The sequence below is a fragment of the Grammomys surdaster genome, unplaced genomic scaffold (genome assembly GCF_004785775.1).
Source record: "Grammomys surdaster isolate TR1022 unplaced genomic scaffold, NIH_TR_1.0 125635, whole genome shotgun sequence".
NCBI lineage: Eukaryota > Metazoa > Chordata > Mammalia > Rodentia > Muridae > Grammomys > Grammomys surdaster.
Window position 1 is genome coordinate 1,606,423 of NW_021620473.1, and position 16,913 is coordinate 1,623,335.

The 16,913-nt window shown below is 40.3% G+C and overlaps 1 protein-coding gene across 3 annotated transcripts in view; it reads left to right on the plus strand.

Annotated features, from left to right (window-relative positions):
• The window catches only part of Nell1 (neural EGFL like 1), an 829,837-nt gene that overhangs the window by 264,372 nt on the left and 548,552 nt on the right, over positions 1-16,913 (plus strand). For all 3 annotated transcript variants that reach the window (XM_028787438.1, XM_028787439.1, XM_028787440.1), the window contains one exon: positions 1,508-1,636. In XM_028787438.1, the coding sequence (XP_028643271.1) occupies positions 1,508-1,636 (129 nt within the window). The remainder of the gene's footprint in view (positions 1-1,507; positions 1,637-16,913) is intronic.

The window sequence follows — 16,913 nt, forward strand, 5'->3', positions numbered from 1 at the left end:
AGATGGCGAGTTTGTTCTGTATTATATAGACACAATGTAATCACTATCTAATCATATCAGTATATAAAAGCACATAGTCTTCATGGGTCAAACTGAAAGATTTTGTAGACATTAGACAGCCCAGTGTGACTCACTGCTAGAGAGAGTTAGGCATTTCAAAAGTAATAAAAGGGATACACCAGTTCTCAGATTTAGGCTCCGTCCCCAAGGAATCCTAAGTGTGAAAACAAATCCATGTTCATGAACCTCAAAATAAAATTGAAGAGTAGAATATCAAACCAAGCCAATCAAACAGGCAGATGAAGCTTCAAAATCTTCATTGATAGAATGATAACCACACAGGAAGGAATGTTTTTAAAATTAACTTCTGATTATCGATAACAATATGAAAACTGTAAAGAGAGTCATATCTTCAAATGTTGAGATCAAATACCTTTACAGAGTAGAATTAGTTTTCAAGTATAAGGAGAGTTCTGTAATTGATTGACTGAGGCAGTCTTGCTGTGTAGTCAAGGCTGGTGTTGAATCCTGCTGTTCCAGTTTCCCATGTGCTTGGAGTATACTGTATGTTTCAAGAAACCCGTCTTAAACATTTAAAAGAGATTAAAATTAAGTTCAGAACTACCTGAGGATCTTTGCCAAAGAGATTTCTAGTAGATACTTGAAGAAGTAAAGTATCTGTCTTATAAGAGGTGGCAGGGATTCTGGAAGCAGTGTGGGGGAAAAACAATTTTGACTTGTCAAAACTGTGTTTAAAACCATTTAGCAACAATTTTATATTTCAAAGCATGCAAATAACTCCAATATTGATTTTTAGGAAAGTACGTAGATGTAAATTATGGACTTCTCATAATCCTGAGGTGCAGCAATGACAAATTAATTCCCATAAGCATTGCCATGGTTAGGGTTTATTAATATGAATAAAGACATCTACAAATATATATATATATATATATATATATATATATATATATATATATATAAAATGATTGTACTTATGGGAAGTTGAAGATAGCAAAGCTGAATATTTGTTTAGAAATAAGCATCAGTGTATGAAAAGATTATAGTTATGCACAAAGTAGTGAAGCCTGGCAGAAGGAAAGTCTATATAATGATAACACTCTCATTATCTCCATTGTATCTTCTAGACCCATATATTTATTTAGGTCATGCATTCTTTCACACATTTACACATTGTAAAGTGTCTACTAAGATAATTATAGCAATATATACAACAAGACTACTCAGATTGGCATGGTTACAACACTGAGGCAGGAAGTAGCTTAGCAAGGTGAGCAGTGCCAGGAGTATAGGAAACACGCTCTCACACTCAGGACAGTCTAGAGTTTCTCCTTCCTGCCCTATAGCTCCTACTTGGCTTAATCTTACATGTTGCCATGGTCTAGTTCTGTGAGCTGTATGTAGTATACAGTACTGTGTGCCTTATTGTTTGGAGGCCCTCATTCCTTGTCATTCCTTGACGTAAAACATTCTTTCTGTCCTGCAGGTCATAACTTCTGTGCAGAAGCACCTAAGTGTGGAGAAAACTCAGAATGTAAAAATTGGAATACAAAAGCGACTTGCGAGTGCAAGAATGGATATATCTCTGTCCAGGGCAACTCTGCGTACTGTGAAGGTAAGGGCAGGTGGGTCTCGTGGGGAAGTGGCAGAGAAGTATGTTTTCAGTTACTACAGATATGGAATTGGCTATGCCACGGCATCCGTTCTTATGGTTTAACCAGCAGCGTCACGTGAGAAACTGAGAGAGGTGTAAGATCATACAGTGTCCCCACTGTTCACACCAATACCAGGACAGCCATAAGCACAGCACTTTCTGTTTAATGACTGGAAGGGAGAATCATCTCCAAGGTCATCGCGGGATGTGGCAACTAAGTTCCCTTTTCAAATAATGGTCAGAGATTGGCTTAGACCCAGATTTCATTGTCAATTCCTGAAAGCAGAATTATTTTTTCAGTTGATTTCCTCAAAGGATGACCCACAGGTTGTCACCTTCCGGTCTTTATCAAGAATGAGTTGGACTGACAGGAGTTGTGACTTAGTTCCATGAACCCACACTGTTATAATGGAGATGTGGCCTCAACCCCAACCTACCATCTGTTTTGCCTTGGGGGTCCACCCCTTCCTCCCAAGCTCAGCCCCTCGAGTGCTGATGGTGAGCATTGCACACCTCTACTCCTTTAGCAGCCGGAGGGGTGGGGCTTGCTTTGACCATGTGTTATTTATCTGAGCCTGTCCTTTTCAAAGGCTCTCCCTGGCTCCTCCCCTTTGAGCATGGAAGTTCTCTAAGGCAGAATCATGATTGGGCTACTTTTCAGCTCCCCTTGTTTCTAATTCAGGCACTCCTTTAATCTTTGTTAGTTAAATATCAAGCTGTGGTAGCCTGGGAGGAAGGCAGGCTTCTCAAACTGAACAAATGTGGCAGTGTCTATTTACTGTAGCTTGGTTCTAAAGTAGGTCAAGTGTTCTTATGGTACAGACAGTGCTCATAGGTGACAGTAATGATAAATACCTGTTCAGTCTATGTTCTGTATTGCTGACCCCTGTTTAACTTTTTGACTTCACTCAAAGAGCTACTCACTTCTTTAAAAAAGTATCTGCTGGTTCCCAGTGATGGTTCTGGTTGGTAGTCCTTGCTTTTTCATTTATTCTGAAGACTTTCTTTGTTTCTTTCTTCTTAGTCAGTAGCTGTATTCTAGTGTGTGGGCTTCCTCTCTCTTTTTAATCCTTTTATTTTGCATTTGCCTTTTTGCTTTGAACTTGAATCATGTCCTTTGGGAGAATGAAGTTACCCCTTTGATTATGATTTTTTTTTCCACCCAGTCTTGAATTCTTGTTAGCTGTTTGTTAATTTGGGGAAGAACATTATAAATTTCAACACATCACATAAAGTCATTACTTTATATTTCTATTTCATGCTATTTTCTACTTAATCAGGGAAAAACAAAACCTCCATGCGAGTATTCTTTTAATTTAATCTCTATGGGAAATACTACTAAGCTAGTTAATGAGCTGATGGAGTTATGTTCCTACCTTCTGCTAAGTGTTGGGTTGAACTCTGAGCCATTGTAAAAGTGATAGCAGAATCCATGCACAATGAATGACCCCTAGGGCCATATACTCCCCTATGTCCCATGAGCAAGTGCGACCTAGAAGAAGAGGGAGTAATGGATGCTGCGAATGCTTGCTGGGACTCTGATTCTTTTCCTTGATTCCAATTTTTATTATATAAAATTGGTTCCAAGAGAGAACTGTGGTATTAAAGTTGCCCTTTCTGTTGGAGGCCTTAAAAAAAAATTAGTTACACTGTGTGACTGCAAGTTTGAATCACTGTTTTCTTGGAATGCCTCTGCTTGTTTCACCATCTGGATATGTCTTCATGCCAGTGTACTTGTTTGGTACTGGTACCCTAGGTCATAGTGATGGCTAGGGGCTGTAGACATTTCTCTGCCATCATAGAGACAGTCCAGAAGTCCCAGGGAACTTGTTCATGGAGACAGGCCAGCATCTAAGAAGGGATATAAGTATTAAGGAGGAATACAGTGCACAACAACAGAATTTCGGGCATAAACTACATTCTGGGCATCCAGGGGGAACTGAGGACCACATATAGTGGATGCCAAAACTTAGAGCACGTGTTCATAATCTTGAACACATCAAACTTGGTCTTTGGGTTTGCATCACTGTGGTTACATGATACTGACATACATACTGCTATATCTCCAGTCACTGTGTCACCCTACAGCATCCCAAGTAAGAAAATGTTGAAGGGCAGATCTCTGTGTGGGATTCTACATGTTCATGTTCAAAGCTATTTCTTCATACAGGCCATTCTCTAAGCCCCATGCTACTCAGACATGCAGAAGATTCTCCATCTTAATTTTTAGAACTGGATTACCTCCTACCTAGTCCTGACATCCCTCATCTGATATTTGGAGAGGGCGGGGGATGCTACCAGGTCTGGTTATTCATGTTCCTCCTTTGGAGCAGAGATCATGTTACCTCTTCCCTTTGAATCCAGTAGAGGGATGGGAAGAGGAAACAACGAAGGCAGTTTGGGAGAAAGAAACTCTGTGCCTGTACCACTCTTCTATTAATTATACATAGTTCTCTGCATTTTCTGAGTCCTTAGCTAGGAATTTCCATCCAGTGTCATCTAGTGGTGACCCTTAGAGGTACCAGAGACTCCCAGGGATGCATTGTTTCACCGTAGCTTAAAGACAACTAGAGATGCATGAGCTGCAATAAATGAATGAAAATGACATGCATTATAAAAACCACAATGAGTAAGATTAGCTTGAAATTAAAATAAAACATCACTCCCACTGTCCAGAATATCTTGAAAAATCCATCCCAGACTCTCAGAAGAAGAGAAAGCACAAAAGGCTTTCAACTTTCTTACCTTTGTCCCTCGGCAACAGAGCTCTGGTGTATTAGAGACTCCTTGGTCTTCAGAAGTTGACACTCCTGACCAATCAATGGAAGGTAATAAAACCTTCGATCAGCTGTAATACAATTCACCAGGTTTCATTTTTGCCTTGTGAGTCTGGAGCGGGCACAGTCCTCATCTTGAAAACTTCTTTCATTGGACATCAGTGTCTTATGGATCTGGTTGGCTGGGGGGTTTCTCCCCACTGTGATAGCATTTTCACTGAGTGGATCTTAGGTAGTTATTGATACCTTAGTGTGAATTATAACCAGTGTCTGGAATAATTACAGAGCTAGCTGTCCTGTTGGCACCCTTGCTACTGAATTTGGAGTCTGAGCAGCTTTTCATAAACTGGAATGAAGAACTATTTGGAAAGACGAGGAATAATATGGTGTCCTTTGCATTCTGCAGGATGAGGACTGTATGGCAAATGATCTTTTAGTTGTCTTGAGTTTCCCAGGATACTTTTGTATTTGTTACACTTTTGGAGGGTTAGAATATGTGAGTACATGGCAACCCTGGCCACAATAGCCCCACTTTACCCAATGCAGGCATTGAGACTCAAAGAAACCCAGTAAAGGCAGAGACCAGTGATTTTCTACTCCAGTGTTTTTTGATGCTCTGATGGTCACTGCTTCTAAGTCTCCCACTGTTCTGATCTCCTATTGGAGTTCAAAATGCCTTCCTTATTATTGATTCATCCCCCTGACATCCAGGTTAGCTAAAGAACTACAGTGGGAAGGGGCTGAAAGATGGCTGAGCACTTAAGAAAATGCACTGCTTACAGCACCCACGACAGGAAACTCAGGTCTATCTCTGGGGAGATCTGCTGCCTCTGCTGCCTACAGTCACAGCACTCACATACACACATGTGATTAAACATGATAAAGATAAATCTTTGTAAAATGTTGGTTCAGGCATGGTGACACTTGCCTCTAATTCTAGCACTCAGGGGTTAGAGGCAGGTAACTGTTTGAGTTGTAGGTCAGCCTGGTCTACATGGTACATTTTGGGTTAGAAAAGGCAATATAGTAAGACCATGTCTCAGAGGAAAAAAAAAAGGAAAAGAAATCAAGCGAACAAGCTGCAAGTAGACATGACCCAGATTATTTCTGAATGAAGGCTCTAACAATTTTTGCAAGCCCACATCTTTCTCTCTCTCTCTCTCTCTCTCTCTCTCTCTCTCTCTCTCTCTCTCTCTCTTTTCTCTTTCTGGCACAAAACCTGGTCATATATCAAGAGTTTTGTTTTTTGGTTTTTTTTTTTGTTTGTTTGTTTAGTTGAGCTTCCAGAAGAAAGACAACATGGAAAATTGATGTCTGACAGATGATGAATAGATTTCTGGTGCATATCATAGGTAATATTTTCTACCATTGAAATTTGCCTTGATGGTGAGGGACAGCTACATGTTGCTTTTTTATAACTGAGCTGAGTTTGCTGATAGATCCTTAATTAATTGATCCAAAGCTCTTATATTCAGAAGAGATCAATTTTTACAATAAAAAAAGCAGTGTTGAGAATCACCAGGGAAAGTTTCAAAAACAGGAGCTAGCTGTCAAGCAGTAAATTGTCTTGTGTGTGTGTGTGGTAGAATACAGTAGTAATTTAATCTTTGGTTATACCAAATCCAGCATTGAAAACTGGTGGGGGCAGGTCCTCATAGAAGCAGGAGGAGGGGGAATGGGATTGGGGATTCCTGGGTGGGGGGGAAGTAGGGAAAGGGGATCACATCTGAAATGTAAATAAAATATCCAATTTTTTTTTTTTTAAAAAAAAAACAACCTGGCTTTCCAAGTTCATATGCTAATGAGATGAAGCATACTAAAAATTTAGCAAATTCTCCAGATTGACTAAAGATTGAAAATATTATATTGGTTATCATTGTCATCATCATCAATACAGGTTCCTGGTTTGTGTTCTCTCAGAGGTCAGTGCTTTTACAACCGAATTTTATTCACCTACATGTTATGGCAAAGCTATCATGTCACCAGGAAAAGTGCCTGGAGACGGAAGGACTAGATTATATCAGTTATGCAGGGTCTGTGGGACACAAAACATTATCACTTACAAAGCTGAAGGTGTTCTTCCCTCAGAAAGCACAAATGGAGCTGTTTATGGGAAGAGTTTAGCATGAAATGGCCTGTGCTATGTGAATCTAATAATCACATGTAGCAGATATGCAGGAGCATTGGATACATACAGGCACAGATCAGCGATGTGAATCATAACTTCTCTTCTTAAATAATTTGTTTTATTTCCAAAGATTATATTATAGTTACATCAGAGCAATAACTTCGTGTGATTGGAGGTTACAATGGGTGGATGGGCTTGTCCTTCTCAGTACTAAGAGACCTGGAAAGTGGCCGGGAAACCAGAGTTCAAATGGGAAGCATCCTCAGAGTCACTAAGGTAGAAATTTACTGTACAGAGTCTAGTGTGAGCACGCTTTTGTTGAAACAAAACTGCCAATTCCTGCTTTAGAGAATCCATGGGGAACTGGCCCAGCGCTTCTGATTACCCAAGAATTAATCAGATATATCTGTTTTCCCGTTTTCTTTTACATTTAAATGTTTTGCATATTTTGGCATGAATGGTCCTTGTGATTCACAGAGCGCAGTTGATGTTTCAGTTTGAGTCTATCTCTGAAGTCCTGCTTTGACTAGGGAGGAATTATCCATCTTTAGCACATTAGCTCTTCGCCCCTGTGGCTGGTTATTGGCAGGAATTCTGAATGCTGGATATAAAAATGCCTTCAGAAGTCTTTCTCATTCTGTTTAGTCTGCATGGCTCAGTGAGATAGCTTGTTACCCAAGTGTTTTCTCAGACTACCTCCCCTTCATGAGACAGATTTTACCCTTTGTTTCATCTGAGTAGCTCTGTTGTCCTATCTCTGACAGGAACAGGTCGACTCTCTTTCTGGCATCCTTTCATTTACCTCTGCATCTTTGATCCCAAAGCTGCTTGGGATCAAACACAAGTACCCAAGATGCAAGCACATTTCTCTCTAAAGTTGTTTTTTTACCATTTTTTTTCAAAACTATTATTATCTGACTTTGTCCTTTTGGAGTATAAACTGCATGGGACAGTAATTTTACCTTATTCCTTATTATCTTCAACATTTAAGATCCTGCAAGGTGAGTTGCTGATGAACAAACATGAGTTTCCCCAGGTTCTGGGACTTAACTCAGCTAATACTCCGTCTATTTACTTGGTTGTTCAAACTTGGTTGAAACTGCTCATGAATTCCTGTCCTTCTTCTCACCTGAACCCTTCATAACCTCTACCCTAATGCCTTGGCCACTTTCAATTTTAATAGAACTCCCACAATACTAATTGAAAATTTGTTTGCATGATATGATGATTCCTGTAATTTCCTCCTTAGCATCCATTTTTAGCACCTAAATATTTGCCTCATAGTAACTGAGTAATAGGGATTGAGATGCTTTAGTGATATTGGGTGAGCTATAAAAACCAGACAGACCCCGCTCTAGAGCTTGGTTTTGTGTTTCATCCACTCAGTGTGACTTTGTGTCAATTACTAGAGCTTTGCATTTTTAATTTCATGACTGGCAAAATGGGTTGGGAATTCTCCTGTATAGCCTGGAATCAAATGGGACAATGAACTGAGAATAGACCTGATGTGTTGTAGAAACACATAGTAGAAACATCATTGTCCATTCACAGGATTAACAGTCTTCTTCACATAGAGTAGGTGTGTTCCACAAACAGTGCACAGCTCCTCTGTGCTTTTCCTGGTCCCTACAGCCATCTCTTTATCCTGTCCTGACAATTTTCCTCCTGGAATTAAAACAACAGACACAGCAAAATAAGGGCAAACCTAAATTCTGTTAACTATACTTGAGTCAGACAGACCAAAGGGTTCAAACTATCTGACATAGTGGTCAGAACATCAGGGTAAGTGAACTTGTAAAAGCATTCTTCAGAATCGTTTGTAAGGCATTGTTTGGAATTTTTCATTATGTCTTTGCAATAATGTGTCCAGTGTTGATTTGGTCTCTAGGGTGTTTTGAAAAAATGGGGTTGTCATGAAGCTAAACTATTGCATTACAAAACTCTTCAGGTTCCTGATTTCTCCCAGGTTCTGGGACTTAACTCAGCTAATACTCCATCTATTTACTTGGTTGTTTCCACTTGGCTGAAACTGCTCATGAATTTACTCTTCTTCAACCTCCATTATCAACTTAGCCTCCAAAATGAGCCATGACCACCTATTTAGTGCATCTTGATTGTGCAATTCTTATCCGAGTCTTCCTTGTTTTTTAGCTAGTGATGACCGTGGAAGCTGCTCTTGACCCATTCACTCATCATTCCTTTAGTATACAAAGGAGAGCTTTGAAAGCATCCAGAAGTTATGCCATTGCTCTGTTACAAATTGCCTGATGGATGCTATGGCTCTCAGAATAATACCCAGACTTGGATCTCGGTAAAACTCTGTGTGAGTGTGGGCTCGAGTGCTCGGTGTTTGTGTTGCCTCCCCCCTCCCCCTGCCCCGCTTTGTGTCCATAAGTCTTCACTTTATTGGCATTCTTTTCACCTTCCCAACAGGTTTTGGTGGTGGTTCTTTCCCCAGTCTGGGAGATCCCTCCCAAGTCTTTGCTACGTTTTCTTTTTTCTTCTAGCAAGCTCAGAAAATTCTGAAATTTTCTTTGAAAATTTGAGAAAGCTCTCTCCTTACTACCCAGATGATATTGCCTTTTCCAGCCTCTACTGCTTTTGTTGCCATTTGTTATTTGGACTTTATTTTCTTCATAGCAATTTCTCTCTAAAATTGTTTTTTACCCTTTTTTTTCAAAACTATTATTAACTGACTTTGTCCTTTTGGAGTATAAACTGCATGGGACAGTAATTTTACCTTATTCCTTATTATCTTCAGCATCTAAGATACTGTAAGGTGAGTTGCTGATGACAAACATGAGTTTAATGGAAGGAAGGAAAAAGGAAGGAATAAGGGAGAGAGAAGAAAGAGGTGGGAAAGGATTCAAGTCTCTGCATGACTCTCCCTTTCTTAGGTCAGAGTTGTCTTGTGTCGTTCTAGACCTGCTTTCTAAAATGTAAAGTCACGTCTGCTAAGTTTTGCTACTATTCAGTTTATGTAATATTAGCATACCTGTGTTAATTTTTCCCCTGTATTATTTTTCTATTGCTGTGAAAAATACCATGCCCAAAAGGAACCTAAGGAAGAAGGGGCCTATTTTAGCTTCTAGTTTCAGAGAGATAGAGTCCATAACGCTAGGGACTCATAGCATGGAAGCAGAAGCAGGAAGCTTGGAAAACACATTTCGTTCATAAATAGGAAGCAGAGAAAAAAGAACAGGGGTGAGACTTAAGGGATCAAAGTCCATGCCCAGGGGCATAATTCCTACAGCAAGTCTCCATATACAACCTTCCCAAACAGCTCCAAGTATTTAAATACTTGAGCCTGTGGGGGACATTTCTTATTAAACCACCAGACCCACTATGAACTAGCTGTCTTTAGCACCTCAAGATGGCCATTCATCATGATATTTATAGTAAATCAACTGATGTGGGGCTTACAGCAATGACAGCTTTCATTCCTCATTGCATAGTCTTTAAGACGGGCTGTTTCTAGTCATTGAGTATCTTCCCTCAGAACTCTGAGTTAGGCCCCTTTGTCCATCATGTGTAGTCTGTGGTCTTCAAGGTCATTGTGGAGGAGGAAGCGAGAACAGCAAGTTTTCAATGTCCTTGTGCTAGTTACATTTCACTGGTCAAAACCTTGTTACCCACCACACTCAGCGCCAAAAGAGACTGGTGAACGGCAGCTAGCTCTGTGCCCAGGAGGAACAAGAATTTGTGATGAGCAGCTTTCTGATCTTGCTGGCTTTTCTGCTTACTAAATGAAAAAAAAAGTTCCTCATTAATTTTAATCCTTTTTACTGTTTCATTTCCTGTGTTCTGGTGTCAGCAGATATTATTGAGACTCACTCATGGATAGGGTTGGATAACAGAACAGTTTGCCTGACACAGTGTCATTTTCTTTTCCTTAAGATGTCTCCACGATGACTACTGTTGCTTCTCTGTGGGGTTTCTTCAACTCTCTGTACCTCATATCCCAAAGAGACTCACCTGTTCCTTTTTTTTTCCTAGACAAAAGTCATGGTATTAAATGTAGTATAAATTCAGAGCCTTAGGCTAAGCAGAAAGTTCATGCAAAAAACTTAACACGCATCTGTAAATGACTGATGTCATAGTAATGGTAGCAGGAATGAGTGTATGCACAATAGGGTGCTGGTTAATTAAGAATGTCCCCAAATTGTGGAGTTGTAAGCACCATAGGAAAAGAAAGTGGAGATTGAAGCAAAAATGAATGTGGAAATGGCTGGCCCTTCCTGCCTGGTAGCTTGCCTTGGTGGTTGACTAGCCCCCAGATAGTTCCGTTTTCTAGTGTTTTGTGCTCTCCGTTTATTTTCTTGACAGTTCTCCAGGCAATGATACAGTGGAAGAATGTTGAAATGGGGGCAAGGAGATCCTGATTGATCCTGGCTTGACCATTTAGCAACTGAGTGACCATAGAATGTTACTTGATCCTTATTTCTCATAGTCAAATAAGATGTGAAACAAGACTTAAGTAAAGACAACTGGAAGGACTTTGGGAAGGCTGGTATAATATAGATGTGCATTGTTATATTACTTATCATTTAAATTATGTGTCATAATAGCAATATATCTTATCTTTTGCCGCAATTAGACTACAACTTAGGTCTTCCTGGTCTGTCTGTCCATCTACAGATACTCTAGATATAAATTATCCCCACCAACATACATATTGGGTCATAGTTTTATATTGAGCTGTGGTAGACTTCATAGAAGTGGGCCTTATATCCAGGCATGTCTCTCACCTGGGTCAGTGGACTCTGTCGTGGTCTTGCAGTATGAAGCATACAAAGTTGTACGTCGCAGTCCTGTCACGGAGATAAAGCAAGCAGGTGTGCAGCCTTATTTTACTTAAGCACGTGCTTGTCTGGGGCCTCTGGGTTGTTATAACTCTGAAGATGATCAGTGATCTGTCCCATCCTCAGGAACCACATGGTCTAGAGTGGAAGAAAAACTTATAACCAGATAATGAAAATATAATAGAACTTGTCCCATCCTAGACTTAAAGACTGTCATATGTCTGTGTTGACGGGAGCCATGCATTCTGCCAGTAGCACTCTGCAGGCTACCTGAGAGTCATAGCTGAGAAACTGAGTTCTTAAAGTAGTGAATGGAAGAGGTATGAGGAAAGAATATCCTTAGTGTGAGCGATGGCTATCCTTAGTGTACACAAAAGAACAGAGTAATAGCTGTAATGTGACTGCAACAAACAGCATCTGGTAGATGTAGCCAATGGTGAGGTGGCAGGAGCTCCAGGTTGTCCTGTAAGCCATGCAAATAAACACTGTACAGACATCACACTGGGTGCACAGTTGAATCCACTGGAATATGGAAAATATACTAGAACTTTATGCTTGGTGCTACCTCATGCTAATAGCTTTAATTTTGATATCTATCTATCTATCTATCTATCTATCTATCTATCTATCTATCTATCTATCTATCATTTACCTATAATATGATATAGGATAGTGCTAGTAGACACATATGCTTTATTAAATAATTATGTATGTAAATACAGGAAGTATGTGCCCAAACATTTTTATCTCTAAAGATACATGATCAAAAGAAAAATCATCAAAGACCACAGCTGTGAACCAGGGTGTAAGAAGTCTGAGGTCTGGAGGATGCAATTAGATGTCTTGTCAGGAAAGTTGTATTCCAGGCCCCAAGGGTTCAGAAACATTGGCTGGAGGGCTGCTGGTGGAGAAGAACCAGGTTAGGTGACACTGCTTACATAGTACATGTCTTCCAAGGTTGAGGCATGGCCAGTGTAGATGGAAAATAAAGTATCACTGAGGACACTTGGAGGAGTCCATCTGGCTCTGCTTGGCTGCTTGGTGATGTTTCTCTAAAGCCTATAATTGTTGCACCTGACTCCTGACAGACTCCTGGTGAGAATGATGTACCTAGCATTTCCCTAGTGTGTCATTCTCTCTTCAGGACTCAAAACTCTCAGAGAATCAACAGTGACAGCAGTAGTTGCTTTCCAGGGATGCACTTTCAACATGGGAGATCACACTGAGACAATTCTTGGCTCCTTGTGTGGGATTTGGAGACTTTAGGGTGTTCCCTTGAAAGTCATTAGCTATTTATTTATAGTACTTAGCATTTTAAAATTTTATTTTCCTCTCATATATTACAGCTCAACCACAGTTTCTCCTCCCTCCACTCCTCCCAGTCTCTTCCCTCATCAACCTTCTCCCCCAGATCCATTCCTCTTCTGTTTCCCTTCAGAAAAAGGTAGACCTCTCAGGGATATCAACCCAAATACAATATAACAATATACAACAATATATAACAATATTAACAAGTTACAATAAGACTAGGCAGATACCCTCAGAATTGTGTAGCTTTCTGTTCTTTGGGACTCCTAACAGTGGGGATGGGGGTTGTCTCTGACTGTTTTCTCTGTTCTTGGAATTCTTTGTACTGGAACCCTTGTACTGGGTCTTTCAAGGGAACACCCTAAAGTCTCAAAATCCCACACAAGGAGCCAAGAACTGTCTCAGCATTTTATGTAGCAAAAACAAAGAAGAAAACAAGAAAAGGAAAGGAAAAATGCCCCACTGACACTTTAGGGACACATCTAAGCTTTAGAGCTTTAAATAAAAATGGAAAGTTTAGTAGATTGAAATGTTTTTCTTTACCTAAAATGTAAATAACTTCTGACTCTTTGCTATGTCTGATATTTAGATAGAGAGAATTGAATGTACCATGCTGTTCTTTGTGTGTGTATCTCTCTGTGTGTAAATATATGTGCCTGTGCATGCACATATGTGTAGAGACCAGAAGGTGACATCATGCGTCCTCTCCTATCAGTTTCCACCTTGTCTTTTTCGACAAAGTCTCTCACTGAACTTGGGGCTCACTTGTTTAGCTAGATTGTCTGCTTAGTGAGCTCCAGGGAATCCTCCTGCCTCCCTGCCAGCTTTGAAGTTAGCCATAAACCCACATGTTTTTGTAGATAACTAAGGATCTTAACCCAGGTCCTTACACTTGTTCTTCTCACACACTATCTGTTGAGCCATCTCCTCATTCCCAAACTTCTTATTTTGCTTTAGCTACACTACCTAGTATGTATACCTGTCCTTGCTGTTAAATTTAAATTCTTGCCAAAGTTTGCCTAGATTAAAATTACACATGCCAAATCTTTAGGGAAGAAGAGCAGAGGTTGGATGGAGAACTTAAAATTTGATCTGGTGTATTTGAGTTAAAACTTCTATCTTTTTCATTTGTGAACTCAGACCAAAAATGCATTTATCTGTGTTTCTGTCTTGTAAAACCAATGCGCAAATGTATACACTCTGATGGTCTCTTTTTTTGTGGTTGTGTATGTGTGTAGGATATGCATATATGTGCATGTGTGGGCACATGCAAAGGCCAGGTGAAGATGTTGTGCATCTTCTATAACTTCGTACTTTATTCTCCTGAGACATGGTCTCTCATTGAACCTGAAACTTGTAGTTTCAGCTAGACTGGCTAGCCAGTTAGCTCCTGCAGTCTGCCCATCTCTGTGCTCTTGCTCTGGAGTCACACGCATGTGCATCCATGCCCAGCTGTTTATGTGCGGGTATTGGAAATTTGAACTCAGGGCCTTATGATTGCACAGCACATGCTCTTACCTAGCCCATCTCTTTAAGAACAACTATAAAAATCTGAAGCAAAATAAGCGTTAAGAAACAAAATATAGAACAGCTTAAGATTTAAATAAATTATCAGCTAACTATGAAGACAACAACTGTTCAATTATGAATATGTAAATTCCGAGTCATACTGCAGTGAATGTGCTGTGAGCAGTGGGGAATGGGAGGTTGCTTCCTGGAGAGAGAAGGAAATGGGCATCTTACAACCACGGTGGACTATGGATGAGACTGGATGTTTCATGGGCAAGTATGAATTGCCCTGGGGGATTCAAGATGAAACCATTACATGAGATGGAGGGAACTACTGATGGGAGGTGGATAAAGTGTTGGGAGGAGCATCTATAGAAACACTGAGGCAGGAAGAGGGCATAGGAGCCTGTGCTGTTCTTAGAACACAGCATAAGAGCTCTGGGAGGTGGAACCAGGATTCCATGAAATCATTCTAAAGACATTGGGTTATTGAAGTTTGTTTGTTTGTTTGTTTATTTTGTTTTTAAATAAGATACAATGAGATTTGATTTTTATTTTTGAAAAAAATTATTCTAACTACAGCAACTAGTCAGGGACACCAACTTTCAGCTAGTGACACACATCTGGGAAAGTTGTCATAGTGGGCAGAGGTGAAATCAGCAGGCTGGGTGGGTGATTCACTGGATGCTGAGAGGGAGATTGGATGCTGTATCAGAAGAGTTCAGGTTACTCTTTGGCTGTTTTGTCTATGCTCCTCTCTTTGGTGACTGACACTGTGGCGCCTTGCTCTAGCTCTGAGAACACTTTGCTCATAATTTAAAGTACCAACAGGATCTTGTTACTACTTTCCATATTTCCTAAATTATGAGTTATGGACTGCTTCAGATTCATCTCCAAGTTGCTAAGGTCCAGCCTTGGGCATGGAGGATGGTAGTTATTTTAGGTAGAAACTAAAGGTGTGACTGCCTGTGTGAACGCAGTGCTTCATGGGCTCTTTTCTCACTGCACATCTTTTTAACTAAAATAAAATAAATAAAATAAAATAAAATAAAAACTTTGTTACTTAGGCATGTGTATGTACATGCCTGTATGAGTAAATGTCACCACAAGTATGCAAACACCTACAGAGATGAGAAGGTATTGGGTCCCCTAGGACTGGAATTTCAGGAGGTTAGGAACCACCTAATGTATGTGCTGGGAACTGAAACTGGCAAGAGAACAAGCACTTGGTAGCTTAGCCATCTCTCTAGCCCATGTCTTGTAATTTTCTTTCTAATTTAAAGACAAAAATATCTACTAAGAAACATTCCAATTCTGACTTATACATCTTTTTTAAAGAACCCCCTGCTCTGCCCCCGCCCCTTGTTCGTTTAGCACTGGAGTTTCAGAATTTCAGAGCTAGCTAATAGCTCTTATGGAGCTGCTGTAGAGATCTGTGCACTACTTCATTGCTAGGCCTTTATCACCTTCCCTTCTGCTCTGGAATGTCAGAATTGTGTCTTTGATGCTCACTCACCTGGTTCCTGAGAACTCCAGTGGCAACTTTTCTGAGCACAGCTAAAGAGCCCTGTTTGTGAGATAGATTACGCTTCATGTGTTGATGCTTCCAGCATTCTGCAAACGTATGCTTTGTGCTTGAGTTGGCAAGGTAATAAGTTTGTTTACACTTGTGAGGAATAAATGGAAATGAGCGTGCTCTTTCCAAGCGTCAGGCTGTGCACAAACCCTGAGCCTGCTGCCTCATTGTTCATTCTTTTTCTCTGGAACAGAGGTTCTCAACATGTGGGTCATGACCCCTTTGGGGTTACATATCAGATATCCTGCATGTCAGACATTTACATTACAATTTAGAATAGTAGCAACATTATAATTATGAACTAGCAATGAAAATAATTTTATGGTTGGGTGTCACCACAACATGAGGAACTGTGTTAAAGGGTCACAGCATTGGGAAGGTTGAGAACTACTATTCTAGAATTTTGCCTAGCACTTGGAGAAGAACAGTAAATCTGTACTTATTGAATATTGAATTGTTAGTGCCAGGATGGAGGCCATTCTTGGGTGTTTATTGGTGTGGTTTTGTGTTTTTTTTTTTCTTTTTCCTGGATGAAAGAAGTGGAGGCTGTGTTTGACTCTGTTGCCTGCCACTGGATTCCTTCCCCCTTACTGGACTGCCTGGTTAGCCCTCAGTGGGAGAGAACGAGAGGATGAGCTTTTTCCTTCTGGGACTAGATGTCCCAGGCAAGATGAAACTCAAGGGGGGCTTCCCCTTAGTGAGGAGAAGAGGAGGGAGTAGTAGGGGGAGGGATTTGTCAGAGTAGACTGGGAGGATAGGACAGAGTGGAAACTATGATTGGGATGTAAAGTGAATAAATAAATTATTGGAAAAAAAAGCAAATTCAACACGTGTGCCAGGGCACATGTTAACCAGGTATTCATATGTGTTACCTCATCTAATCCTCATTGCTAATATAGAAATCAAAAGCTCAGCATCTCACAGTGTGTAACAGCCAGTACTGAGTCTCAGGTCCATCTGACACTAGGAAAAACTCGTACCGTTTTTGGAATGTGATAGAGCAGCTTGCAGTTTCTGATTTTTGTTTCTCTCACGTTTGCATTTACAGTGGTAAGCAGCGAGTCTCAGGGCTCCTCAGTTCGCATGCCTTTCCAATACTGTTCACCTGAAAGACCTAGAGGGATTCTGTGGGATGGGT